The 26,402-nt window shown below is 46.8% G+C and overlaps 1 protein-coding gene across 6 annotated transcripts in view; it reads left to right on the top strand.

The window, feature by feature from the left end:
- RERE (arginine-glutamic acid dipeptide repeats) overlaps positions 1 to 26,402 on the top strand; it is a 174,643-nt gene that overhangs the window by 45,070 nt on the left and 103,171 nt on the right. For all 6 annotated transcript variants that reach the window (XM_068171477.1, XM_068171471.1, XM_068171476.1 and 3 more), the window contains exons 2-3: positions 13,343 to 13,813; positions 23,105 to 23,175. In XM_068171477.1, the coding sequence (XP_068027578.1) occupies positions 13,489 to 13,813; positions 23,105 to 23,175 (396 nt within the window). In that variant the 5' untranslated portion in view covers positions 13,343 to 13,488. The remainder of the gene's footprint in view (positions 1 to 13,342; positions 13,814 to 23,104; positions 23,176 to 26,402) is intronic.

The following is a 26,402-nucleotide window of genomic DNA, read 5'->3' as shown; positions in this document are numbered from 1 at the left end:
AGACTGCTGTAACTGGCTTAGAATTGGAGCCCCAGCCCAGGCTTGTAGTTAAAACTGGTATTAAAGAGTTAAGAGCAGCCCAAGGTTATCAGATTGTTGGGGAAGCAATTGCCCTTTCCCAGTGCAATAAAGTAATTATGAGTGGTGTATGAAAATGGGGTGCAGGCTGTTTGCACATTCTGGTGCCTGTCTTTACCAGGAATTGCATTGTCCCCTTTGTGTTGATCTCATCATTTGCACATTCAGAGCATGTTTGGTATTTGCCACTTGCAGCTGGAAATGCTAAGCAGCATTTAAAACCCAAATGATGCCATCTGTTTCTCTGGGGTTTCGGGGAGGTTCTTCAGATCCTGACAGCGTTTCACCTTGGGTCTGTTCTCTCTCCACTGCAGCTGGGGGAGTGCAGTGTGTTCTGGGTTCAGGTGAAGGCATGGAGGAGCTGCAGGGCTTTTACAGCTTCATCTCTGGGTGTTTCTGTGCTGCCCTGACGAAGCAGAGGTGGTGTTTGGAAAAAAAAACAGTCACGATGCTCAGTTTGTAACTCAGGTAGCACGGGACCAAATGCTCCCGTGAAGTTTTTAAGATAAAAAAATTAATAAAGTTTAGGTTTTAGTGCAAAAAAAAAAAATAGATCTGTGGTTTGAATTATTGTAGTTTATGACTACAATAATGTGCAAAATAAATATAGGTGTGATTTTTCAATCCAACTAGGCCTGATTTACCTTGGGGTTGGTCGTTTCACTGGAATTTAGGAGGGTTGGGACCTCGTGTGCCGTGCCAGGTTTGTCCTCTGGCGCCTGTATTTGCCCTAGGAAGATGTAGAGCCTCCATGAGTCGGTAAAAGCAGTTGCTGTGGATTTTTAGAGCCTGGAGTCAGCACTATAAACGGGAATGCAGCTAAACATGTACACGCTGAACTTCAGACTTCGGCTGTTTTCAACAAACGCTGCTGTATAAAGTTCTGTTTTGGCACAAAACTTGATTGAATCCACGCTTCTGGCTGGGCTCTTCTCTTCCCGGGGCTCGCTGTGGTATCTGAGATGCCAAAGGTGAATATTCCTCTTGTTCTGCTCACTCGTGGGGGGCTCCACCGTGGTTTAGGATTTCAGGAGCGTGGCAGAGTTCCTGCCAGGGAAATCTCTGCTCCGTGCACACCTCAGTTTAAGTGGAGAGAGTTGAATTAGGAGCACTGTGTGTCAGGGTAATAAAATTCTGAGGGCTTTTCCTGCTCTGTGGAGCCCTCACTGGGAGCCCTTCCATGGATGTTCAAAGTGTTCTACCTGTTCTTCTCGGGCACATAAACAAGGGCTTCAGCCCTGGAGAGATGCAAAATAAATAATAAAAACTCCTCGTGGTTATCTTTAGGAGAGGCTTGAAATTCTCCTGCCTCTTCCAGCCTAAACGGTGCTTGTGACAACTTCAGTGTATTTTTGTTTTGAAGCATAATGTGTGAGGAAGATAGTGGTTATGTTAGGGGATTTTTTTTGTCTAGATTTATATAGGGATTTTTTCTTAGAATTCTTGCTGTGGTTTTTGCTTTGTGTGGGGTTTTTGCTTTGATCTGTTGTTTTCTGGAGGTTTTGGTTTGGTGGTGGTTTTTTTTTGTCCCCTCTCCAAAAAACACCTGTTAAGGTAGTTTTTCTTAAAACTCTGAGCAGCAAGTGTGGAGTTATCCCTGTCTGGGAAGCCATGGACAAAGAAATAATACACACAGCACTAGTGGGAAATAATGAAAAGTTTCTCACCTGGCCATTGGGCTGAGAGCTTGAGAAATACCCTTCAAAAAGTTTATTTTTTCTTGGTCTTATCAATACCATTAGAAGCTAAAATGCTCTGCATTACTTCTTATTTCATGTTTTGAGTAAAAAATAGTACATAACTTTGAAAACAGTTTTGAAATATCACTTCTAGCCAAGTTCATTCTGATTCAAAGGCCAGATCAGCATATGTGAGAAGCAGTCAGCAAGTAATAAATCTGAGCATAGCTGTGTGTGTTATCTCAGGGGAGAGGCTGGAGGACGGCAGGAGAAAACTGCCTAATCCCTCAAGTGCTGGCTGGATTTAATTAGGTCCCAGTTGCTTGGGCAACTGGCACCTAGTGAATTTTCCTGTGTAGTATTTTGAAAGTAGCTCTTAAGTCAGCTCCTGATTAGGTTAGTGTTTCAGAAAACACTGCCTGACAGGACATCCTTCTCACTCCTGCTTGTTCAGCTGCTCTCTGCTCACGTGCAGCAAGTGATGGAAACTTCACAGTCAAGAGTCTTCAAAGCTGAGCTCTTACAAGGAAAACTTCAGTGCATCAGATCCCTAATAAATCATGTAATTTGTTTGGCTGTCTTTGGTTGCTGAGGGATCACAGGTTTTCATTTGAAAGAACAAGGAGATATGGTAACCCCAGTTTGTTATTGTGGGAATAAAGAAGGTCTTGAAAGACTTTCCTTGGTCAGAGATGGATCAAACACTGCTCTGAACAGTTTATGGCGCTCTGCTCAGCCTGGTGTCTCCTCCACTATAGACTGCAGGTCGCTTTATTAAACATTTAATGTTGTTTCAGAGCTGTTAGTGGTGTCTAACCTTAAAGCTTCACCTTGAAAATAGAGTCAGGAGTTTCATATTGCTTCATTTCAGGAAAATAGCCTCCATTTGGAGGGTGTTTTCAGTGTGAGACATGGCTTGTGTGATCTTCATTTGCATGTAATGGAGTGTTAGTGTGTCATTGCAGAAGCTGGGAAGGTTTTCCTTTTTTTTTTTTTTTTCAATTTTATTTTGTGTGTGCAAGGCCACAAACCCAAACTGCTGCCACAGGACCTCTGCCATGTCCTGGCTTTGCTGGTGGCAAGTGATGAGGTGTGGTGGTACCACATTTCATGTGTGCTTAGTGGTTATTTGCATTGGTTATTCTGTGCTTAATGGCTTAAGGTCTTACTCTGCAGCCTTGTTCTCAGCAGCTTACAAGATCAGACCCAAATACAGGGATCCAGCTCATGCTGCCACAGCAGATCCTGCCTGAGCCACGCTGGAGTTCAGAGCCTCTGCTGAGAGCCCTGCCAGGAGAAATGATATTAATGTCTGAAGCGTGACCACAGCCAGAAGTTATTTCATGCAGTGTTAAAGTATTTCCTCCTGGTGTAGATTAGAAGCAGATTAATCACTTGGAGCATTTCTTTAATATTTTTTTCCTCTTCTCATGGAAGATGGGGCCAGTGGTGAGGCCCTTTCAGGTGGGCTCGTTAGCAGTGGGTAGCTGGGCACTGATGGGGTCACTGCTGTAGCAGAGGTGTTGCTGTTTGAACATAATTTTATAGAGTTGAAACCCCCAGTGTGCGAGAGCTGGTCCTTTTTTAAAAAATAGTGCTTAAAATCTACTCAGGAGCTCAGTTGGTTGTAGCCCAGGAGCAGTGATGTGGCTGCAAAGAAGGTGAATTTGTCACTTGTCTTTGAAACTATTTTTTTTTTTTTTTTTTTTTAAGAAGGAACCTTTCTGACTTCCAGAAAAGCAAACCAGACTGCAGGGAAATGGCCTGTGAAAGTCTGTGCAGTGAGAAGCCGTTGGAGCTTGGGGCACTGGGAAATTGGTGTTTGTGGGGTCTGGGAGCTGGGCAGCGTGGGGCTTCTTTGGGAAGTTCACCTCGGGCAGTGGAATGTGTGAGAGCCTCCGAGACGCAGTTCTGGGGTGAAAATATGTTGGAAGTCAAAGGCCGATATGGACAGCTTTGGCTTCTCTCACTTAAGGTCATGCGAGAGCTCATATGATCCCTAGAAACACAGACCCTCTTTGCAGATACCTTTTCACACGTGTTGGGAGCCCTTCGGCAGGAACCCGGAGGGACGGATGACGAGCTCTTGTGTAGGACTGCTGCTGACCAACTTATTTTTAAGCAGTGCACCTTTGTCTGACAACTTTGTGCTTATTCTTCCTTGCACAGGACTGTGTCTGTTTGCTTTTCAAATCATTTTCCTGCTGCCTCGTGGCAGAACCTGCTCGTGCAGCCGGAGATTAAGGATCAAAGGTCACCCTTGCAGCAGCGAGGTTTTACTGCTTTAAATACCGGGTATTTATTAGTGTTTCTGTGCGTGCAATAAAGGAAGGCAGGTGTAATTGAATCCATCTCAGTTGTTAAGCATTCTGAGCTGATGAGGAATAGGCTGCAGCCAGGCTCTAATGTGAGACAGGGCTCAGGCCCGCATTTCACACGTGAATAAGCACACTTAATCTCCTGATTACAGCAGCTCGCAGGGAAGGGACCTCTGACGTCTGCTCTGTCATTAACCAAAATAAGCTGCTCCTCGGAGAAAATGAGACCAATGGCTGAAATTAAAGGCAGCTTCTCCAGACAGAAATATCATCTGTCTTCATGCTTATGCATAAAGTGTTTTAAAACAGTGGACAAGAAAAAATGTCCTCTTAATATCTCTTGCTCATCCTGATAACCTTGTACCATCCTCCGCCCTCTGACTGGGAGCAGGATTTCTTTGTTTCCACTGGTAGGGAATTTGATGGAACACTTAAGTGGCACAGCTTTAGTTAGTCTTACACATAGTCTCTAAATCTCAGGATGCTGCTTTCTTTAGCGAGAAATTGCTTTAATTATAGGCACGTTTCCCTGGGAATGTCTGGTCAGGCAGCTCATGGTGGGAGCCCACCCTGCAGTTACTCTTCCCTTTTGATGCACAACTGTGTCTGGAGTTAAATAAAACAGCTCATGTGGCTGAAGACCAGAGGTTTTGCCTTTCCTGCTCAAAGGGGTTTTCCAAAAATAACCTGATCTAGTTCTCTTTTGGGCGATTTAAATAACTATAGTTTGAAGCTTTCTGGAGGATGAAAGGATTGTGAGGGGACAGCTGAGTGTTCAGCCATTTAAAAATGAAACATCCAATGGAGAAAAGCTCAGCTAAAAACATGCAGGGAGGGACAGTTTGGTAGATATTTGTAGACATGTTCCAGAGATGGAGGCACCAAAATAAAATTTAGAATGGAAACTGGAATTAGTTGAGAGTTGGAGATGAGTTCCACTTGCAAAGCAGCAATGGGCTGGTTCTGTAAACACACAAATGAATGTGCTCAGTACCGTGCAGAATTCATTTTTGTCTTAAAATAAGTGACCTACAGGCAGCAAAGGGTGGCTTCAATAATCAGGCATCCCATAAAACAGGGCTGTTCCAAGAGGGACACGTGGTTCTGTTCCATGGAAGGATTCTTTCCTGTTACCATTAGCTTGGCTGTTATTGTGTGCCAGGAATTTCTCTTTATGCTTTGATTTCTTTGTTGATATTTCCCAGATCTGAATTTACAGCGCTTTGGAATGTTTTTATTTCACCTATTTTAGTAACAATACTACAGACTTCTCTTGTTTTGCCACAGACTTGCCTGTCAGGAAATCCATATGCATGCTTTCAGGGTTTGCCCTTGTTGCTTCTCAAAGTCTGTCTATCTATTCAAAATAAATTGCTGTGCAGAACAACAAGTTTTTGTTCAACTTTTTTTTTCCTGTTTTAAATGTTGTTAAGCAGCCTCATAATGCAGATGTTTTCATGGCTCCAAATGACTTCAGGTTCCCCAGATAATTGTTCTTGTTTTAACAGCAGCTTCTGCAGGTCCCGTGGGCTTGTTTTCCCTAACAGGGGAGTTATCCTGCATTATAGGAGGGAGTTATCCCACATGATATGGTCATTTTTTAAAGTTCTGGTTTTTAATGGTGTGATGGCATGACTGTTCTGCATTACTCAGCCCCGTATTGTGGTAATCACTTACATTAAGGCTGAATGACTTCAGAGAAGGGTGAATACACGGCTTCATATTTATTGTCTGTTTGCTCCCGTGTGTTATGAGTACAGAGGCCATTAAAGCAGCTCCTGAAATGACAGCAGGAGCTCTGAGCAGCCACCTGCGGCACGGATCAGTGCAGTGGGCTGGGAGCTGACGGCTGTGCTGCGCTCCTGCCCCTGCAGCGGGGCTGCTCTCTGCTCCTGAATCACCCCACAGCGCCCAGCTGCTTGGGGAGCCTGGTGGGAGCTGGAAAGGGATTTGGGAGAGTGTTGTGTGTGTCACAGCCAGGTAGAGACCCGAGCACAGCCCTGTGTCACTGGGAGTGTGCGGACAGCCCCTGCTGTTCCCTGCCTTCCTCACCAAACGCTAATGGGATAGAAAGCCTAGCTAATTGAGCTGCTAATTTTGGCAGTGCAGAAGCTTTCTAAGACTGCATCGATCTTATGTTGCTGCTCTTGAACCAGCCTGGAGAGAAAATGTGGCTTATTTGGGATGACATTACCTTCATGGGAGCCTGTGTGTAAATCTGTCCAAGAGCAGGTGTTGTCACATCACTGTTGTGGATGTGGTGCATAAATTGCCCATCCATTTTTGGAGGAGGTAGGAGCTGATATGTTCACTCCAAATCTCATCCCCAGCCCTTCAGTCTGCTCTGGGGTCAAAGCTGACTCTTGTAGAATTTCACTCCCGGCCCTTACTGAATTCCTGACCTCTCACAAATAGAAAGCTGTTCTATTTGTCCTCCCTATGCCCATTAGAATAAAGGGAAATGTTACTTGGCTGTCTTGGGTGCTCAGGATTGCCTGGTATTCCCTGGCAGTTCCTCTTGTGACTCTGAAGGCACACCAGTAACCTGTCACTTTCCTCTCCGTAAGCGCAGGGATGTTTTTGCCGTGTGAAATCTCGCTTTGCCGCTCTTCCCCCGTTCCTTTGAGTTGTGTAGCATCAGGGTGGTGTTGAAGAGAGGGACTCGGGATCTTATCTGAGCTGTCAGCCTGCATGTCTGGTGTGTCACACAGCCCCTCGACCCGGATCTTGGAGCGATGCCACCGTGCCCAGCCAGGGCTGCGGCAGCGTGGGTGGAATGTGCAGGGGAGCTGAGCCCTGCCTCAGAAATGTGAGATCTCCTGTTTGCTCTGCTCAGGTCAACTTGGGTAAACAGCAGGGGGAAGGAGAGGTCACTGCCTGTCATGGGAAACACCTGGAATTGTGTGCCTGGGCTGGAGTGGCAGTGACCTCCCAGCTCCGAGGGGCTGATGGAGCAGGGCTGCCTCTTTCTTCCCCCTGCCCTGGGGATGGTGGGCACAGAGCACCCAAAGGGAACAAACACACTTTAATTCAGGTACTGACAGGGTTTCAGGGGCTGGGGGCTGTAAAAATGTAACTCACAGGGACCAGTGCTGGCCACAGCGTTCCAGGGCTGTGTTTGTGTTATAAACTCCAAATGCCAGGGAAGGAGATAAGGGAGACGACTGATAAGAGGCACATAAATTACTGGAGAGACTCCTAAGGGCTTTTTAAGACTTTAAGCAGATCTTTTTTTCCCTGGGAGGGTCCCTGAGCATTCCAGAAGAGTCAGTGGGACCCTTCAACACCCACTGGGCGCCAGCAGGATTGGCACAGAGGAGGAAATTGAGCATTTTTACTGACTGGGGCATTAATGTTATGGGGAAAAGGTTTTGTGTGTGTCTGTGTTTACTGGCAGGGAGAGATCTGTGGTTTTGCTCTGTGTGTGGTGGTTGGTTGGAAAATTCTCTAGGTAAACCCAGCAGGATCTGGATTTTCAAAGCTGGGGTGAGTGTCTTTAGCAAAATCTCACCCCAACAGTGAAAAACTGTCCAGGAACCGTGGGGTAAAACTCTTGCTGTACTCTTTTTTCCTTTTTTCTTACTTTTTCCTCCTTTTCTTTTTTCTCCCCTGCTCTGCTGGTGTCTCTGAGTTTGCCCTCAGTCTGCAGCTGCTGGGTGTGTTGTAGTCAGTGCTGGCAGTCTGAGATGATGAATGGACCCTGGGAGTGGGGAATATTCTGAGGGATATCCTGCAGGAGCTCTTAATATACTTGGTCCCTCTGAATATCTGCAGCTCATATTTTCCATGGCAAACAGGCGAGAGGGGAAGAATGTGGGAGAAAGTTGATAGCAGATGTTCCCAGTCTCTCCTGAAAGCTGAAGGTTAGAGGTGTGTGGCTCCTCTGCAGTTAATGAGCTTTATCAGGGAGCTGGGATCAGGGTGGGCTGTGTGGAAACTCCCCTGCTCCGGGCAGGGTGTGAGCTCCTGGATTCCTGGAGTTCAGCTCTGCTTCTCTCTGTGGCAGCTGAGATTTCCTATCCTTCATGTCTGACCTATCGGCGTTACTTTTCCACAAATGATCTCAGAGCTTTTCTTAAAGCAGTTCTTAAAACCTTATAAATATATGGGGAAACCTTTATGGGCTGTTTCCTCCGTTTTTTATTTTTTTTTTAAGTTTTAATCCCTTGCACTTAAACTGAGGTAAATTCTTCCTTGACATCAAAATTAGAAAAGCTCTGTGGCAGGAACTCTAGCAGTGGCAGCACATAGTTCCTTTAATCTGGCATTTGCTGAAAACAGTGCCTTTTTATCTGGCAATATGAGACTAAAAGCTTACAGAAGAATGGCCCTGTTGTGTTTATTAAGACTGGTAACACATGACCAAACAAATCTTGTTAAAAGATTTATCTGTCTAGTTTAAACAAGAAAAAGGAGCTCTTCTCCATATTTTTAGTTGCCCTGCATTCTTAGATGCCTTCCTGTTACAGTCTCTTAGCATTTTTGGTGGACTTGCTTTCACATTATCTTTAAAACCTGACTCTTTAATTCTGGTTAAGAGGTTTAAGTACTTAATGTGCAGAGTGGTGCTATATGTGCCTTTTGCTCTGACAGGGGTTTCCAGGTGTCCAGAGAAAACAACTCTGTGGAGCAGGTAACTTGAGGGAGTAGCAATATGCTCCTCTCCAGGCTGGGATTGGAGTGTGAGAAGGGCTTTGTGGCTTTAAAAAAGGTTGAAACTTTAATTTGAACTAGATTTAAAATGCTGGGGGGGTGTGTGGGGAAATGAACCAGGTGAATATGGGGTAATGATCAGTTGAAAATAATAGTTATGAACCTCTGCACTTCAGATTATTAGATGAAGTTAAAGGTTAAATTGTGCCTGCTGGATTTCTCCAAAATCCTGGTGGGAAATTCTCGTTTCCTCATCACTGGAGACCTGAGCATTTTAACAGGAATGTCAACATTTGAATATGATGGGACACTCAGTATCTGCATTTTCTGCTACAAAGCTGGGAATAGGAGACTGTAGTGAGTAACTCTGCAAACACATTTTTGGCTCGTGTTTGATCTCTAAACAATTCAGGATAAAAAAGACCTTGCAAGTCTGATAGCAGAGTGGGTGGAGATAAAGAAACTTATCCCTGAGTGCATGTAATAAACTTATTGAAATGGCCATATCCTGAGGATCCAGTTAGAAAATAACAACAAAGAGGTCTTAGGGTGTGATCCGTGTGAAGTTAACGCTTTTCCCTCGGGTTTTTCAATTTGAATTGAGCAAATAAGGATGGGGTGTTCTTCCTCTCCTTTGTATGGCACGCTCAGCTCTTGTGAAGTGATAGTTCCCTTTGAGCTTCCCTGGCTTGCTCCCGGGATGAATGCCCTGTGCCAGGAGAGTGAATTTCTGCCAAAGGCAGTCGCTGCCTGGCCGTGGTGCTGGACCCTGAATGCCTTGGCCGGGGCAGAGGGACAGGAGCAGCTGCTTTGGTGGGGTTTGGTGCAGAGAGAACGAGCAGCTGCCAGGGAAAATGCCCAGGAACCCAATGCCAGAGCTTGGCAAACCCCACTGCAGAACTTTAGTGCTGCCCTAATCCCAAACCCAGCATCTGCGTCGTTGCTGCCCAGGGACGTGTCAGCCCTGGCTACTGCAGGGAGCAGAGAAGAAGCTCCCAGTGCTTCTGTGGTTTCTGTCACGGTGGTGTTGGGGTCCCATGCCCATTCCTAATTGCACAGACAGTGGCACAAGTGCTGAGCCCACTCAGCAGCTGGAGCTGGTGAGTGGTGTTGAGTCAGCAGAGGAGTTTTCACAGTGCTCACATTTTGGTAAAGAGTGATCAGGCAGCACAGTGAGTTTGTAGCAGCTTCCTTTTCTGTGGTGGGTGAAGAATGAATGTGTGAGATGTGTTTTTTCCCTGTTACAGCTACTCTGAAAGTTGTGGAGCTGCTTTATTCTTAGACAGAAGTAGTCAGTGCTTGATGGTGATGTTGGTTTAATCGTGCAAAATCTTTCAAGTTGAGTATTTGGGGCGAAATCGTCTTGGAAATGCGATATATTTATGTAGGAAAGCAATGGCTGTGAAAATTATTTTTTATGGGATCCCTGAAATGGGAGCTGGGAGGAAAGTGGCCATTTGAGGGGAAATTTCACAGATGAACAGACTGAGCAAAGTGTGGCACACACTGCTCCTTGCACAGCCCTCCAGTGAATGAAATAATCTGAACATGGTGTTTGTTTATTCAGTGTTACTCCTCTGTGCAGAGCTGTGTTGTGCAAAGAAAATAAACCCAGGAAAAAAGATCCCCATAGTAATTGGACTTGTAATAAAAACACTGAAGGATTTATGTGAAGTGCTTTACCCACCAGGCACCCGGAGCTCACTGGGTTTGCTGTGGTGTCGGCCTCAGGACAGGCTCCACTGCTGAAAAGTGCTTCACTTGGCATTTACTTTCAAATTAAAGTTTAGCAAGGAGCAGCCTGCACTGGAATTGTGGCTTTCTCAGAATTGTTTGCACAGCTCTGGCTCCTTGAGACTTACACAGTATGAGGTGGAGCTCAGAGTGTTTCAGATGCAGGTAAAATAAATATGGATGCATTATCTGTCAGTTACTAATCAACTTCTTTATTTGTCCTCAAGACAAATAAAGGAACTTTAAAATCATTTTGCCTTTAGGTTTAGAGGTGTGGGGTGGTTGGCGCCTTCTTAGCTCTTCATCCTGAGGCTTCAAGGAGAAGCCCTGGAGCTGGCCAGGTTTCAGACTTGCTCTTTCTCTCATTTACTGCCCATCCTCAATAATGAAATGGTGACTGATGGGGATTTTTAAAATTGGAAATGGTTTAAAGGAACAAAAATGGGCATTTTGCACTTGCCAGTCCAAGGAAGGTGCTCATGCTGCAGTTGTGCCAGAAGAGGGGTGTGATCCTTTCACTGAAGTGATCTTTGTATGAACAGGAAAAACCCCAAGATTTGCTGCTGGGGATTTCCCTCCCCTCTGGAAATGTTTGAGGTTTCTTCCCGAATCCCTGCAGGCTCTCAGCATTCCCTGGCAGCTGCCAGGCTCACTGAGGTGTTCTCCACTGCAGCTCCATCACATCCCCTGGGAGCTGGCAGAGCAAACAGCATCATTTCCTACCTGCCCCAGAGACCCCAGGCACAGCCTCTGCAGCAGCACAGGCAGTCTGCCCCTTCTCGTGTCTGTGTGTCTGCCCCTTCTTCTTCTTGTGTCTGTCTGCCCCTTCTCGTGTCTGTCTGTCTGCCCCTTCTCGTGTCTGTCTGTCTGCCCCTTCTCATGTCTGTCTGTCTGCCCCTTCTCGTGTCTGTCTGTCTGCCCCTTCTCGTGTCTGTCTGCCCCTTCTCATGTCTGTCTGTCTGCCCCTTCTCGTGTCTGTCTGTCTGCCCCTTCTTCTTCTTCTTCTTGTGTCTGTCTGCCCCTTCTTCTTCTCATGTCTGTCTGCCCCTTCTTCTTCTTCTTCTTCTTCTTCTTCTGTCTGCCCCTTCTTCTTCTCCTGTCTGTCTGCCCCTTCTCATGTCTGTCTGTCTGCCCCTTCTCATGTCTGTCTGTCTGCCCCTTCTCGTGTCTGTGTGTCTGCCCCTTCTTCTCCTGTCTGTCTGCCCCTTCTCGTGTCTGTCTGTCTGCCCCTTCTCGTGTCTGTCTGTCTGCCCCTTCTTCTTCTTGTGTCTGTCTGCCTCTTCTTCTTCTTGTGTCTGTCTGCCCCTTCTTCTTCTCGTGTCTGTCTGCCCCTTCTTCTTCTCGTGTCTGTCTGCCCCTTCTTCTTCTCGTGTCTGTCTGCCCCTTCTTCTTCTCGTGTCTGTCTGCCCCTTCTTCTTCTCGTGTCTGTCTGCCCCTTCTCGTGTCTGTCTGTCTGCCCCTTCTCGTGTCTGTCTGTCTGCCCCTTCTCGTGTCTGTCTGTCTGCCCCTTCTCGTGTCTGTCTGTCTGCCCCTTCTCGTGTCTGTCTGTCTGCCCCTTCTCGTGTCTGTCTGCCCCTTCTTCTTCTTCTTCTTCTTCTTCTTCTTCTTGTGTCTGTCTGCCCCTTCTTCTTCTCGTGTCTGTCTGCCCCTTCTTCTTCTTCTCCTGTCTGTCTGCCCCTTCTCGTGTCTGTCTGCCCCTTCTTCTTCTTCTTCTTCTTGTGTCTGTCTGCCCCTTCTTCTTCTCGTGTCTGTCTGCCCCTTCTTGTGTCTGTCTGTCTGCCCCTTCTCGTGTCTGTCTGCCCCTTCTTCAGTCTGCCTCTTCTGCTGCTCCCACTGCTGCAGGCGCAGCAGGGACAGGAGCATTGAGGGCTGAGATCTTTGTAGAGCTGAAGGGATTTCCAGTGCACGGGGTTAGGGACTCCTCAGCTGACTTCTCAAAAATCAAACGCGCCTTTTTCCTTCTCTGATGTGGCTTAATGCATGAACAATCAATGTTCTCAGGTCCCTGCCTTTCAGACATTCTACACCGTGGGCTAATTCTGAGTTGCACCACATAGTAGCTTCCTGGAAACTTAGGAGCTGGATGTGGGCAGATTGAGCATTATTGGTGAATTAGGGGGAAAAAAAAGATAATTTGTCCTTGTGAGTTGAATGCCTCCTTTTTGAAATATCCTGCTTTCATGAAAGGTCCTGCTTTTATATATGGAAAAGCAGATTTCATTAGTGCAGTTGTAACTACTGTGGTTTGGTTCTGTTTCAATTAATTAATTCCTGTAATCTGTGGATTACAGGTTAGCTCTGATTTTGGCAAAGCAGGGTAGGGGCAGGACTTGCTAACAGATTGCCCTGGAAGTGGCAGATGGCATCCCTTACCCTGTACCAGCTTTGTAGGGCATTGCTTGTGAGTGGTGGTGAGATGTAAAACAATACTGCCGTTTGCTGAACTCCCTCATTTGCTTCCAGAGGAAAGCTGGAGACTCTTCCTCCTTGCACTTGTCCTTTCTTAAATGTTTTATGGGTTTTGTTTTTTGCACTGGCATGCTCCCTGTTAGCTCCAGGTATGAAGTGATACCTGTTCTCAGTGGGCACTCCCCATCCCAGAAGATATTACGTGTCTGCAGTGAACTGGAGAATTTTTTTAAGGAATTGAGGGATCTTTTTTGAGGATGGAGGTAGCTTCAAACATTTACAGACACTGAAGTTACCATTTCTGTGAAGTCTTCAAAAGGCTGCTTTGTATTTTACTGCTTGTGCTTTCTTCACTGAATTGCTGTAGGATGTGGGGTTTTATTCGGTTTTAATTTTTATCTTAAGGAATTGAAAGAATTTGGAATACTAACATGGGCTTTTTCCCTCTTTCTCTCCCCTCACCTCCTCAAGAACCTTTTTAAAACGCTGGGGTTGTTGGAGTGGTTGAATTTTTCCTGGCTTTGAGTGAGAAATTCAGAAGACTGAAGCCCAGGCTCACTGTCTACCTTTCACGGAGGCCCAGCCGTGAGAGGACAGAAGAAGGCACGTGGCGAATCATGACAGCGGACAAGGAGAAAGACAAAGACAAAGAGAAGGACAGGGACAGGGACCGGGACAAGGAGCGGGACAAGCGGGACAAGGCGAGGGAGAGCGAGAACTCGCGGCCCCGGCGCAGCTGCACCTTGGAGGGAGGCGCCAAGAACTACGCGGAGAGCGAGCACAGCGAGGACGAGGACAATGACAACAACAGTGCCACCACCGAGGAGTCCACCAAGAAGAGCAAAAAGAAACCCCCCAAGAAGAAGTCGCGCTACGAGAGAACCGACAACGGCGAGATCACGTCCTTCATCACCGAGGACGATGTGGTGTACAGGCCTGGAGGTGAGGAGCTCTCGTTTTGTGTTCTCTCCGGTGCCCCAGAGGTGCCCCAGAGCTGCTCAGTGTGCTCCTGGGAATTGCAGCTATCCCTGTCCTGGCCGAGGCTGCAGCCTTCCCCTTGCAGGCAAATGTGGCTGTGTGTGGAAAGCTGCTGGCTGGATCTGGTGGTGTCTGATTTGTGGGAATGAACTTAGCTCCCCTTTGGAAAAGAGCCACCCTTTTTGCTTTCTACTGCATTAATTATCTGTGCATCACATGGAGTCTCTGTCCCTGGGAGTTTGGAAACTAAATTGGATAATGCATTAAATGCTTCACTCCCACTTTGGAGCGAGACCCACCCTGAGCTGGGGGGATGTGGAGACATCCTCAACCTTTCTGGCAAGCTTTTCTGGAAATCTCTGATTGCTCTGTGAAATAGAACCCAGAGGAGTGAGGATCTCAGAGCTGCTGTTGCGCTGGTTTCACCCCTCATTCCTGCCTGTGCCTGTGCCCAGCTGTTGGGCAGAGCGGTGTTGGAATCAGGGATGTTCTGGGGACAGCACCAGCAGCTCGCAGTGGGCTCTGCACGTCTTGGATGTGCCTCTTAATTACTGCCAAGTTCACAGGAATTTTTTAGGCTCTCATGTAAGGTTTCAAGGTCTAACCTGTGGCTGCTGCCAGGGAATGTTTTCCTCAAACTGCACTTGAGATTGCCCAGCTCCCATTTGTGAGTCCAAGCCTCCCTGTCTGTCTGCACAGCACTTTACAAGTGCTGCCTGGAGTTTGTTCCCCCCAGGCTGGGGTTGTGTTTGGCTGCTCTGTTGGCAGCACTGCCTACAGGGCCCTGGCAGTTTCATACCCTGCAGTGGCACTGCTGGGGCAGAACAGAGATGGATTCAGGCTGGAAACAGGGGGCCAGCGAGGTCAGATCCGTCTGATTTTCCATGAGGAGCTGCTCAGCTGAGCTGCAGCGATCTCCTGAGGTCAGGGGGGGATGTTGGAGGTGCTGCATGCAGTTTTAGTGGCTGTGAGTGCTCGTGCTGTGTGTGGGGGCACGTCCAGGTGGGACGTGCTGCGTTCCATCCTCCTCCTTCCACCGGAGCCTTGAGCAGTCTGGTTTGCACTTAGCTCTACCAGCATTAGTCAGAATAGCTTCTCTCTTGAAATGCCTCAGCTTCAATTTCAGCTCATTTCATCAATCACTGCAAAGGAGCTGTTTTTGCCATGGTGTCAGGGCTCGTGGCTCAGTAATATTTGTTTTTCAGCAGGGGCAACTGGGAGCCTGCAGAAGCGTCAGCTTTGGTGGCAATCTTATTTTCAGTGTCAGAGGATGAAAAATAATTCAGAATCTGTTGAGAACAGCTGTTGTGTGGGCCCAGGAGTACAATGTGATACACTGGCTTTATTGCAAAAAGAGTTGCTTAAAATGAAGATGGCAAATCAGTTTGTGGTCTCAATTTTATCCTGTAGAAGGATAGAGCAGTGGCTGTGGCTGATCTGGAGGAGGTTGTCCAGGGAAAGAGCAAGGGAAGCCATACTGTTTGTGATAATGGGGATATTTTGTAGCTGTTCTATAACTTAAACCCCTGCTTATTAAATTTTACATTTTGTTAATAGTAATCAGCATAAGAGATGTACCCTGGCATTGACACTTTCCTGTTGTGTTGGCTCTTTGTGCTGCTGTAAAACTTGTCTTGGAAACTGCTGAGAGTGATGAGAGCAAACGTGAGCTCAGCTCTGGAGGGACCTGAGCATGGCTGGAACCTTAACTGAATATACCCACGTTTAAATTTGATTTTAAAGGGAATTTCTTGTCAGGAGTGAGATCTTGACTCCACATCCCTGTGCTGGAGGTGTTCTAAACCAATGTTAGCATCCATTAGAAAAGGAGCTCTTGCAGCTCCTTACATACATGGAGATGTATTTGTGGTTAAGGGTGAAAATTACATTAATTTTGGAGGGTTTAGAGAGTTTAAATTAATGAGACACAGCAAGGATTAGAAAGATGAAAATTAAAGGTGTGTGCAGAAGGGATAGCTATCTTCAGCTTACATCTTCTGGGCTTTAAGGAGAGGAAATCCTTTCCAATCATTTGATTCTTTCTCTTAAGTGCTCTCGTCTGACATGGATGAAAGTTCAAGGTCTGCATTTCTTGGTTAAAATCTCATTCTGTGTTTACCCCATTGCTGTAGAGTACTTAATCCAGCACTTAATTCTGCTTTTTTTCCTGTGCTGAACTCAGCAGCTGTATTGGAGTAATAGCAAATAAACTGTAAATAAACAGATAATCAAGATCACTGAATTTTTTTTCGAGTGAAAGGTTTCACTGTATTGTTACCATGTAAATACTGCTCTTATTAATTTGCATAGATATAATGAATGTGTGCACAGCTTTAAATAATGTATTAAAAAGAATTGAGTAGGGCTTAGACAACACTATGCAATTAATCTTCTCTACTTTGCTGGAAATCACACAGGCCTATCCTAAAAGCTTGTTGGCCCAGTTCCCCATCTGTCCTCTCAGTTTCCACAACCTCCCTCCCATTTCCTTCCAAATCTAATCTCTGGGGTTTTCCTTCTTTTTCCCCTTGCAGTTCTCACCTTGCTGTTGTCAGAATGCCTGTTGGAGTAACATTAACTTTTGTTGCACGGTGTATATTCAAATTTGCTTAGCACAGGGAGATGACAATGAAAGAGAGTTGTGCTAAGACTGAGAATTATTTTTTTTTCTTCTCTTGGATTTCAGTTAGATCATTTAACGCTGATTTTCCTTCCATTTCCCATGCAGACTGATCCCTTCTATGTCCCTGGCTTTTGCCAGAGTCCGCCTCAGGAAGGGCTGTGATTGAATTAAAGCCACAGAACGGGTGCTGAGGATATTGGTGCTGCTGTGGAGTGCTGGGTGAAAGTCTGACTTGGTTTGGAGCCTGGGCAGAGCAGGTGACTGTCACCTGGAGATGGGGACAACATTGTTTGCTTCGCCTATGTAGAACCATTTAAAAGGATCTGCAGGAATTAAAGGGATTTGTGAGGATCTGTTTCTGCAGTGACATCAGTGGCTGTATAAGCAGCCCTTCAGCAGGAGGTAAGGCAGGGTGAAATGCTGAAATGCCCTGCTGAGCCTGCAGGATCCAGCAGCAAGCCCTGCGTGCCAGCCTGCAGGACAGGGAGGGGAGGGCACAGGGACACCTGGCAGTGTTCTGCCTCAGAGCCATTCCTCACATCAGCACTGTGGCAGGCTCGTTCTCTCTCTCTCTGGACTTTTATAAAGGAGCACAGAGAGAAAAAACAATTTCTATTCCTGCTCCTTGTTTTCCCATGTGGAACGTGCTTGGAGCATTGTTCACCTGGGGTGATTGCTTGGTTGGGCTCTGGTGAGGATTGTTGGAGCTGATGGCCAATCCAACCCACCTGTGGCTGCACTCTCAGAGAGGGGCACGAGCTGGGAGTTGGATATGGGAGTTAGAAAAGTAGGTTTGTGGCTTTAGGATCTCCTTTAGATAGTATATTAATGGATGATAGCATAATTATAATAAAGAAATCATTCAGCCTCCTGGACTGGAGTCACACATCAGCATTTCTTCCCACCGGGCTCGCCTGCATTTACAATAAGCACTGCACAGGCTGGGGAGCAGCTCCCGTGTGCAGGGACTGACTTGTGCCACTGCAGCTGCTGAGAAAAGTGGCCAGGCCAGAATTCAGTATAAAAACACACATAATACAAGCAGGAACTTCTGCTGGAAGCTTTGCCGTTCTGGCAAGTGTATTTTGGGCTGCTGAAGCTGCAAGGAGGAAAGTTAATTATTTTCCGGGTGGTTTTAATTTTAATTGGTTGCTTGGGCAGAAGGAAGAAATGCAGGGAAAGGATTCTTTCAGTTGTATGTTGTAATTTTAGGAGGTCTTTGGCCAGACTGTTGCGTTCTGTGCATGCTGTGTGAGCTTGTGATGTGTATTTTTTCACGTGTGGGCTTCTCTTCCCTCAGAAGCTCCATAGTTGAAATGAGCATGTGTTCTAGAACAGTGCAATCTGTATTTTCCTCTTCTTTTGAAAGTCTGTTACCATTGTGATAGGAGATTGTTGAAATAATTCAGTGACAGACTTTCAGCTGCTGTACATAGGAGTAACCTTAGGAGCTGTGCTGTTTTATGTGGTTGTGAAAGTCCCCTTATTTTTCATGCTTCCACCACTGTTTTCAACTTTTCTGCACATGTGAATAGTGGTGAGGAAAGCCTAGCAAAAATGTTATCTTCAAAACTTTTGTTTCAATGGAAACAAATGCATTCATTGCCCATTCCTCCTTTGGTAATTAAAAGAAGGAAGAACATTAGAGAAAAGGCCTGGATTAGTAGGTGAGTCTTAAAACATGCCAGGAGAGTTAAGAAAATGCAGGAAGACATCGCAGGAGGGTTTTCTTTGAGGCTGATTGCAGTGTGCAGAGCACAGCGTGCAGGAACAGCCTGTCCCAGGCTCTGTCCTGTGCTGGGACATCCCAGGGCTGGAATTAGTGAGCTGGCACTGGGGTTTTAGAGCTCCGGTGGATAATTCTGAGCGTGGAAAAGAGTGAAGGCTGCCCTGGAGCCCAGCTCAGCCCCTGGTGCAGAGGTAACTTCTGTCCCTGCTGTCAGTACAAGCAGTGAGCAGGAGCCAGACTGGATAAAAAAAGACATTTACTGAGTTCACATTTCCTTCTAGCAGGGAAGGCACTGCTGTGTCCAGGGCAGCTGCTGGGGCCTGACAGATGGAGCCTTAAGTGCAGATCAAGGTTGAGCTGGCAAATGGATTCCTCTGGCTTTGTTTGGCTCTGGATAAATTGCAGAGAGCAGCTCAGAGGGGCTGGGGGTGCCCAGGGTTGGGTGTGTGGCTCTGGGGATGTGGATCCACCATTAGTTTTCCATCCTGACCCCATCATTAGGCTTGAAAATGAAGGAGCAAGGTGGCAGTGCTGAAAGGAAATAAATACACTTCTGCTGCAAGCTGAGCTTCACAGCTGCTGCACCGATGTGTTCTCTGGGAAGGGCTCCTCGGAGCTGTCTCCAGGCAGGAAAACACTTCTCCTTTCAGGAGACACATGCTGGTTGTGGAACACGGAGGTGATTTTGCAGGGGCTGCTGGCAGGTGGGCAGTCTGAGGCTGGCAGGCAGCAGCAGGGCTCAGGAGTGTCAGGGTTTGGGGCTGCACTGCTTCTGCTTGAGGATACCCAGATAAAGCCCATCCACATGTTGATGAGGTGTTGTGGTGTGTTACACTTTAATTCTCATCAGGGCAGCAGAGGGAGAGGAGTTGAGGAACCGCTTGGTGTTGGTGATGGGCTTGGGAATAGCAGAGCTCTCTTGGTGTGCTTGAGGCTGTTTAGAATAGATCAGGTGAGGTCATGTGGTGATGTGGTGCATTTTTGGTGCTCTTTGTCCTTTTGTCCCCCACACTGTCCATGAAGAGCTGTGGGAGGCAGGTGGGCTTGCACGTGGGGATTTGTGACACATCACTGAGAAGCACTGGGGGCAAGTGTGGCACCTCCAGCAAAAGTTTTTTGTGGCCTTCAGAGGCCAGAAAAAGCCTGTTAGAAGTGGTACGTGTGCTGCAAAGCTTATCTGCTGCTAGAGGAGGAGTTTCAGACTAACTGGTTATTTAATTAATTTCTTTTATCAGCCTGGATTCTTGTTCTCACCCCTCCTCCCTTTTCATGTGTTTAATTGAAAAAACATCTCCAAGGCAGGAGGAGCCCATGGCACGAGGTGGGGGCTGAGCAGACTCGATGTCTTTGCTTGCAGTGTGGCATTTTTGGTGACACAGCTTCATGTAAAAAGGTGGTTTGTACCAGATCTGTTAATGAAGGATGTGTGGATGCACCTTACAAGGAGAGCTGTGCAGTGTTGTGGACATGCTCGAAAAGTGCAGGAAAATAATTGGTGTGGGAAATGATGTAGCTGGGGGCCTGAGCTGCAGAACAGTTGCTTTTATGAAATTGGGAACTGCAGACTACAATTAGCTGTCATTAATTTTGTTGAATAGAAATATGTTCCATTTATTGTACAATCAGGAGCCAGGCTTGAATGGGTTTAAATAGATGAAATCTAAATTATACTGACAGTCCATTAAACAGCAGCAAAACCCCTTAAAGAAAATGGATTCACTATGATACCGGTTTATAATAAAATCATTTGCCAAATAAGAACTATAGTCCAGGCACTGGGAATACTCCTGTGAGCTTCAAATGAACACAGTAAATTGGTTGAACCATTTATTGCAGAGCAGGGCTCCAGCTCGTCGTTCCCTGACAAGGAGCCAGCAGCGTTGCTTGAAATCTGCTCAGCAGGAAGTGACACTAAAAGATCAGACTGGCAATTTGTTTGTTGTCAGCCATATGGGGGAAGAGAGGCAAGTGCACAGCTCCCTACCTGTCAGTGGGAATGCTGCTGGAGCCCAGAGCACGTGTTTGGCATTCCCAGGGCCCTCCTTTCTGTGTTTGTCACTGAGCCACCTTCCAAAGGCATTGCTGCTGCTGCTGGAGGTTTGTCTCCACTGCTGACCTTTGTGTGCCAGGCTTTGGCAATTTTCCTGAGCTTGGGCTGCAGGCAAGTTCAGATTTCAGCCTTTAAACCCCCTGAATGTTGATTCTGATCCTTTGGAAGGTACCACTGGCTCACTGATGAGCTGTGACTGCTGGCACCCTGCTCCTAATCCCATTTAACTGCCCATGGGGTGCTGAGGGGTGGTGACATTTAACCTGGAGCACCTGGGAGGGTCCTGGGCTTCCCACTGGCTTCCCACTTCCCAGTTTCTGGCCAGGGTTGCCTGCTCAGGCTTCCTCAGGGGCTGGCACGGGGCTCTGGGACTGCTGAGCCTTTTCATTTCGGGCACCAGGATGAGGAATGTAAATATTCCTGATTTCAGGAGTGTAAATATCCTTCAACTGCTGGTCCCACAGCTTGAGTTCAGGGTTTATGCATGTCTGTACACACATGCAGGGAGTGAGCTGGAGACCTGATGGGGAGGGATTGTAGATAATTCCTTGACAAAGGCTTTCAAGGAATATCCTCCCTGTGGAAGTGTGTGCTGTGCAGAGAGCCTATGGCTTTGTTCCTTGGATGATGGAAGTGTTGACTCATTAGGTAAAACATGAAAGAGCTCTAATTGTGAAGCTGGTTACTACAAAAACTGCAGCATTTAAGCTGCTGAAGGTTCAGAAAATGGAGCTGGTTGGGGTGTTTTTCCAAGAGAATTTTTTACGTCCATGCATTGAAGCTCTAATTTTAAAAGCAGCTTTTAGTGTGGGAATATTAATGTAACCCTTCAGAACTAGGGCACATCTGGTGAATATCACAAGCCCAAAGGCAGAATGACTCTGTACCATGTGTCAGGGAAATGCTTCATCTCCAGTGGGACGTTTTACACGAAATAGGGAAGTGAGCAATGCACTCATGGCTGCAGACAGGCAGGGAATCCAGTGGCTGTGCAGGGGATTCAACATTTCCTTACTCTTTTGCAAAGGTTACAGAAAGCCCTTTTATTTTTATTTTTGTTAATTTTCTTTCAGAGCATTTGCTGCTTTGTCCTTGCTAAACTCTGTGATTGATGTTGAGATTGATGTTCAGATGTTGAACTTGGCTGAGTTTGGAGTGGCTGATGTGAGTGCCTCTGTAAATATTCTCCTTTTCTGGGGGACATCTTTCGAGTTTCTGTCATCCCCAACCTTGCTGTGCACCTGGGTAAACTTGTTTTTCTTATCTGCCTGGCCTCTCCTGCTTTGGAGCCTTGTAACTGGATGTCATCACTGTTTTAGGGCTTGGCAGGCAGCCAGCAGTGCCTCCCCCAGATGCAGCCCAGAGCAAGTCTTTATCCTTGGGAGATGCCACACGCCCTCACTCTGTGCCAGCCATTTCACAGGGATGCTCGGCTGTTGGTTCTGCCTGCTGCCTGATAACACTCTGGAAAATGAGGCTTGCACAGCCCAGATACCGAGGGAAAAAAAAACCAGCTCTTGCAAGTTGTGGTGCTCTGTGTGTGGAATCTCAGTGCTCCTGGAGGAGCTCCTGGAGGAGCTCCTGGAGGAGCTCCTGGAGGAGCTCCTGGAGGAGCTCCTGGAGGAGCTCCTGGAGGAGCTCCTGGAGGAGCTCCTGGAGGAGCTCCTGGAGGAGCTCCTGGAGGAGCTCCTGGAGGAGCTCCTGGAGGAGCTCCTGGAGGAGCTCCTGGAGGAGCTCCTGGAGGAGCTCCTGGAGGAGCTCCTGGAGGAGCTCCTGGAGGAGCTCCTGGAGGAGCAGGATGTGCGGGGATGGTCCCGCTGGGATCCTGAGCAAGCGGCTGCGGCCGTGTCCAAGTGCAGTGATCAGCCAAGGAGATGTGGGATAACCAGGGCTGCGGGGATGCCCGGCTGTGCTGAGGTGCTGGAGCTTCCAAACCAGCTGGGTTTGAAACGTGTCTTACAAAACAGCGAGATTTTGGAGGTTTTCTGTAGAAATCCAAAAAAAGTCCGTGGAAAATCCCTCCTAGGACAGTGGTGTTTGTTGTCTCTCCTGTGTTTTGAACAGCAGCTCCTTATCTGTGTGTGAGAGGGGTCACCAGGACGTTCCTTTAAATATTTGCTTGGCTTTGGGGTTGGCATCTTTCTGTTTAGCAAGCCGTGTGTGAGTTTGCCGAGTTCCAAGGTCAGGATCATTAATCAGGCACTTCTCTCCCATCCGTGCTGTGTTTTCTTTCCGAGGGCACTGCTTTTGTTGTAGTTATTGCCAAGACTGTTTTGAACACAACAGACCTTATGTTACAGCAGCCTTGGAGAGCCCAGTTGTCAAAAGCAAACAAAAATAATTACTGCGTTTCTGTCTTGTCAAATGTAATTCGAGAAAGCGCAGGCCTTCCCCGAGGTAAATCTAATTTAAGTTTGCTGTGTTTCATCTATGATTGGTTGCCTTGGTTTTCTTCACAATTAGAAGAGAAAATATGTTAGTGCTCGGTTCTTAATGGCAAGCTGACCACGAAAAATCTGATTACTTTCCTCTCTTATTTTGGTCTGGTTCATAGGCTGTGACCTGGTCATTGTTATTAACTCAATCCAGAGCGGTCTTTAAATTCCTTTCTTTTTGTTTTCCTAGCAAAATGTCTATTCAAATCAAAGTTATTTTTTATGCAGTTAATTCCTTAATTTATCATCATAAATAGTTTCTATTTTTAGATCACACTCAGAATAAATTGCACAATATGCAAATGAAATGGTGGTTCTTTCAAAGTTTAAGCTGTATTTGAATTTATCCTGTTGTTGTGTTCTTTCTTGGAGGCACAGAAGTTAATGCCCATTATTCTAAAATCTTGTGTTTTTAAAGATTGTGTTTACATCGAAAGTCGCCGGCCGAACACGCCCTATTTCATCTGCAGCATCCAAGACTTCAAACTGGTAAGGAACATTTTCACATCTCCTCCTTTCCCCTGGCCCAGCCTCGGGGGGGGACATTTCTTAGCCTGGATCCCTTCCTGCAGCTCCTCTGAGTGACCCCTTACCCTCTGAAGCAGGAGCTGGTTTTTATTACGCCCCAGCTCTGTCTTTGGTGCAGCCTCAGTGCACTGGGGGCGTTCAAGCTGCGATCCCTGTCGTGTTTAGCTGGGCAGAAACGTGAACTTTGAGTTGTGTTCTGGGGAACTCGTGGCTCGGGAAGTTCAGTGTGGCTGTGCCTTCTCCAGCACAGCTCTGGGATCAGGGCTGGCTGGTGGCACCCAGGGTTTGCCCCTTTCTGTGAGACTGCAGCCCTGGAGGTTCAGCCTGCCCCCCTGGCTGCGGCAGGAGCTGCTCAGGGGCAGGGCAGCCCCTGAGCAGCAGGCACAGGGCTGGCACCTGGCACAGGGCTGGCAGGGCACAGGGCTGGCACCTGGCAGAGTTCTGTCAGCAGCACATTTGGCCACTTCTGGGAGTTGGGTACCGCTGCTCCTTATTGCTGTATTGAAGTCCTGAGCACGTAGTAAACTCTCCTTATCAATGTATTGTCCACAGACATAGATCACCACAGGCTGCTGCTATCAGAATAAACCAGCCTTCCTTCCAAGCTTTTCCAGTTACTCTGTGAGAATCACGGAGACGTTCCTCGGTGCTGATGTCCCTGGTGGTACCTGGCACTTTTGGGCTTGTTCCCCCTTTCCTCCCCCTGTTTTTAGGGAGTCCCTGGGTTTGCAGTGGGTTCAGCCCCAGCTGGGCCACTCCTGCCCGTCAGCAGGAGAAAATTTAAAAAAAAAATTAACAAAAATAGCTGCTTTTGGGTCTGCCTGAGTTCCTCTGGGCTTCTGCTGAGCTGCACGAATTGCTCAGGAGACGAACAAAAGCTGCAGCCTCTTGGACTGGACCGCACGTTTCAGCCCTCTGCAAGACTCTGGGCAGGGAACTGCAGCTTTAGTACCTTGACATGGTTTTAAAGTGCTTTCTCTTCACTCATGTTTTCAGCACGCAAAGGACTTGGCACGAGGGCTGCTGGCAATTTTGCATAATTTTCGACATGGAAACAATGTCTCTGTTCTATGTTTACTTTTGCCTGCTCAGAGTTCTCCAATTTCTCTGTTAATTTAATTTTTCTTACTGACATAATGCATAAAAGGAACTTGTATAAATGACAAAACCAAAAACCTCTTGATGCTGATTATACCAGCAAAAAATAAATTCCCAGTGTGTGTGTGGCCGTTGATTTTCCTGTTGGGGGAAAGGGAGGAGGAGCAGTGGAAAGGACACTTGATTTCTCTTCTAATGTGAGATACCAACAGGAAAACAGCCTTGTTTTGCCTTCAGCTAAATATGTCAAGTGAAGCAGGAAAGTTAAAGTCAACAGCTTTGAAATGTCACCTACTAATTAAATACATTATCATGTTGGTTGTCACAAAATAAAAGTTTTTGGCTGAGTGTGTGAGCCTTACCTTATGCTTCCCCTGGTTCTAGGTGCAGTCTGGGCACAGGAGTTGATGGGGGTGTTTTACTGATAAAAACAGGAATATAAAGCTGTATTTTAAAAATGAGAGGGGGTTAATGCTGTGCAGGGTGAGAGGTGCTGAGGGCCATGGAGTAAAGTACCACTGAGTTTGCTTTTTCAAATAAACTGGGGTTTAATTTGCTGTTTCCAGTAAGATCTGAAATCACAATGGGATGATTTTATGTTTATTGCTGACCTGGAGGTGTGCCTTTCACTGCAGGATCAGTAACACCCCTCAAAACCACTTCCAGCAAGGAAGCAACATCTGAGCTGGTGGGCTCAGATGTTTTTGGGGAAGGAGCTAAAGGGCAGCAGCAGCACTGAGGGGTGTGACAGGAGAAGTGCTCTGCCCTGACTGTTCCTGCAGCTGGAAAGCCACTTGGAAAAAGCTGGATTTCAGTCCAGTGTGAGCCTCCCAGAACACTGCTGCTGTCCCACATCCTGCTGGGGTCACCCATCCGTGCTGGAGCAGCGCTTGGTGGGAAGGAGCTGAGAGATGCTGATGGGCAGTGATTCCTGTGCATCCTCTCGTGCTCAGAGAAGGAGAAACTTTTCCCCCAGCTGCCCAGGGAGACGAGTTGCTTAAATAAAAATGACATGGCAGTAGAGCAGACGTGTGCTGCAAAGGGAGAAGGATGTGTGGTGCTTGAAGGGAACATCAGTTTCCTCTGCAGGGGCACCTTGAGGTGGCCTTGTCCCAGCCCTGGGCTTGCTCCCACTGAAAAGCAGGATGCTCTTGCTGGACCGGGATCACTGGGGTGGTTTGGGTTTTGTTTGGAATTCTGCACAACTTTGAGCAGTTCTCTGGGAATCCCCTGGTTTATTTTTGCCCTCCAACACTGAAATGTAGGGGTGTTGGCTGGTAAAAGTGCAGCTTCTTTTTGTTCTCCTCACGGAGGAGGATGGGCTGGCAGGTCAGGTGAGGAGGTGTGATATCCATAAATGCCTCTCTTTGTTTGCTTCGCTTCACCAGTTCGAATTATTGAACTGAAAACATTTTAAGAGTGAAATTGCTGTTGTCTCTCAGAAGAGTATGAGATAGTTGTCTGTATTTAAAAAGAAAGGCACTAGATGATTTTTTTTCTCTGCTGATTGGGTTATTTTGTGCTGTGTCCCAGAACATTTTATTAATCTCTTTTTGGTGCTAGTTCATTTTCTTTGGATTAATACTATCCTCTTTCAGGATTCAAGACCAGATTATTCTTAAGGACTTTGATTAGGAGCAAACTGTGGTGAAGAAATGATTAAATCTGAGTTTGCTCTATTGCCTTACATGTTTTTATTAGTTATCAGCTCCTGCTTCATTGCTGATACTCAGTATTTGCTCTCCCTCCTGTCGGGGCAGCTGAGCCAGTGCTTGGGTTCAAGTGGTCTCCTGGAAATCTGGACTATTCAAGGTCATGATTGGCTTTAAAGCCACTTTTCTCACCTTGTTTTTCCCTTGGGGAGCACTTCTTTCCCCAGTTTAAGCCTGTCCTATCCAGCTTACCACGTTGTTTACTTTTAAAATGTTGTCTTAAAAAAAAAGGAAACAGCAAAATGTAATTGGGAAGCTGGAAGGTGGAGAAAGCCTGTGAAGGGGCAGAGTAATGTGGCTTTAATACTTTCCTGGCATTGCCTGTTGAACAGCTTTAAGGAGGAAAATGGTGAAAGTGGGATCCTTGACATGGGATTC

Source organism: Anomalospiza imberbis, chromosome 23 (genome assembly GCF_031753505.1).
Source record: "Anomalospiza imberbis isolate Cuckoo-Finch-1a 21T00152 chromosome 23, ASM3175350v1, whole genome shotgun sequence".
In the NCBI taxonomy this organism is placed as follows: Eukaryota; Metazoa; Chordata; class Aves; order Passeriformes; family Viduidae; genus Anomalospiza; species Anomalospiza imberbis.
Note: the sequence above shows the minus strand (reverse complement) of the source record. Positions and strands in the feature narration are given on the sequence as shown.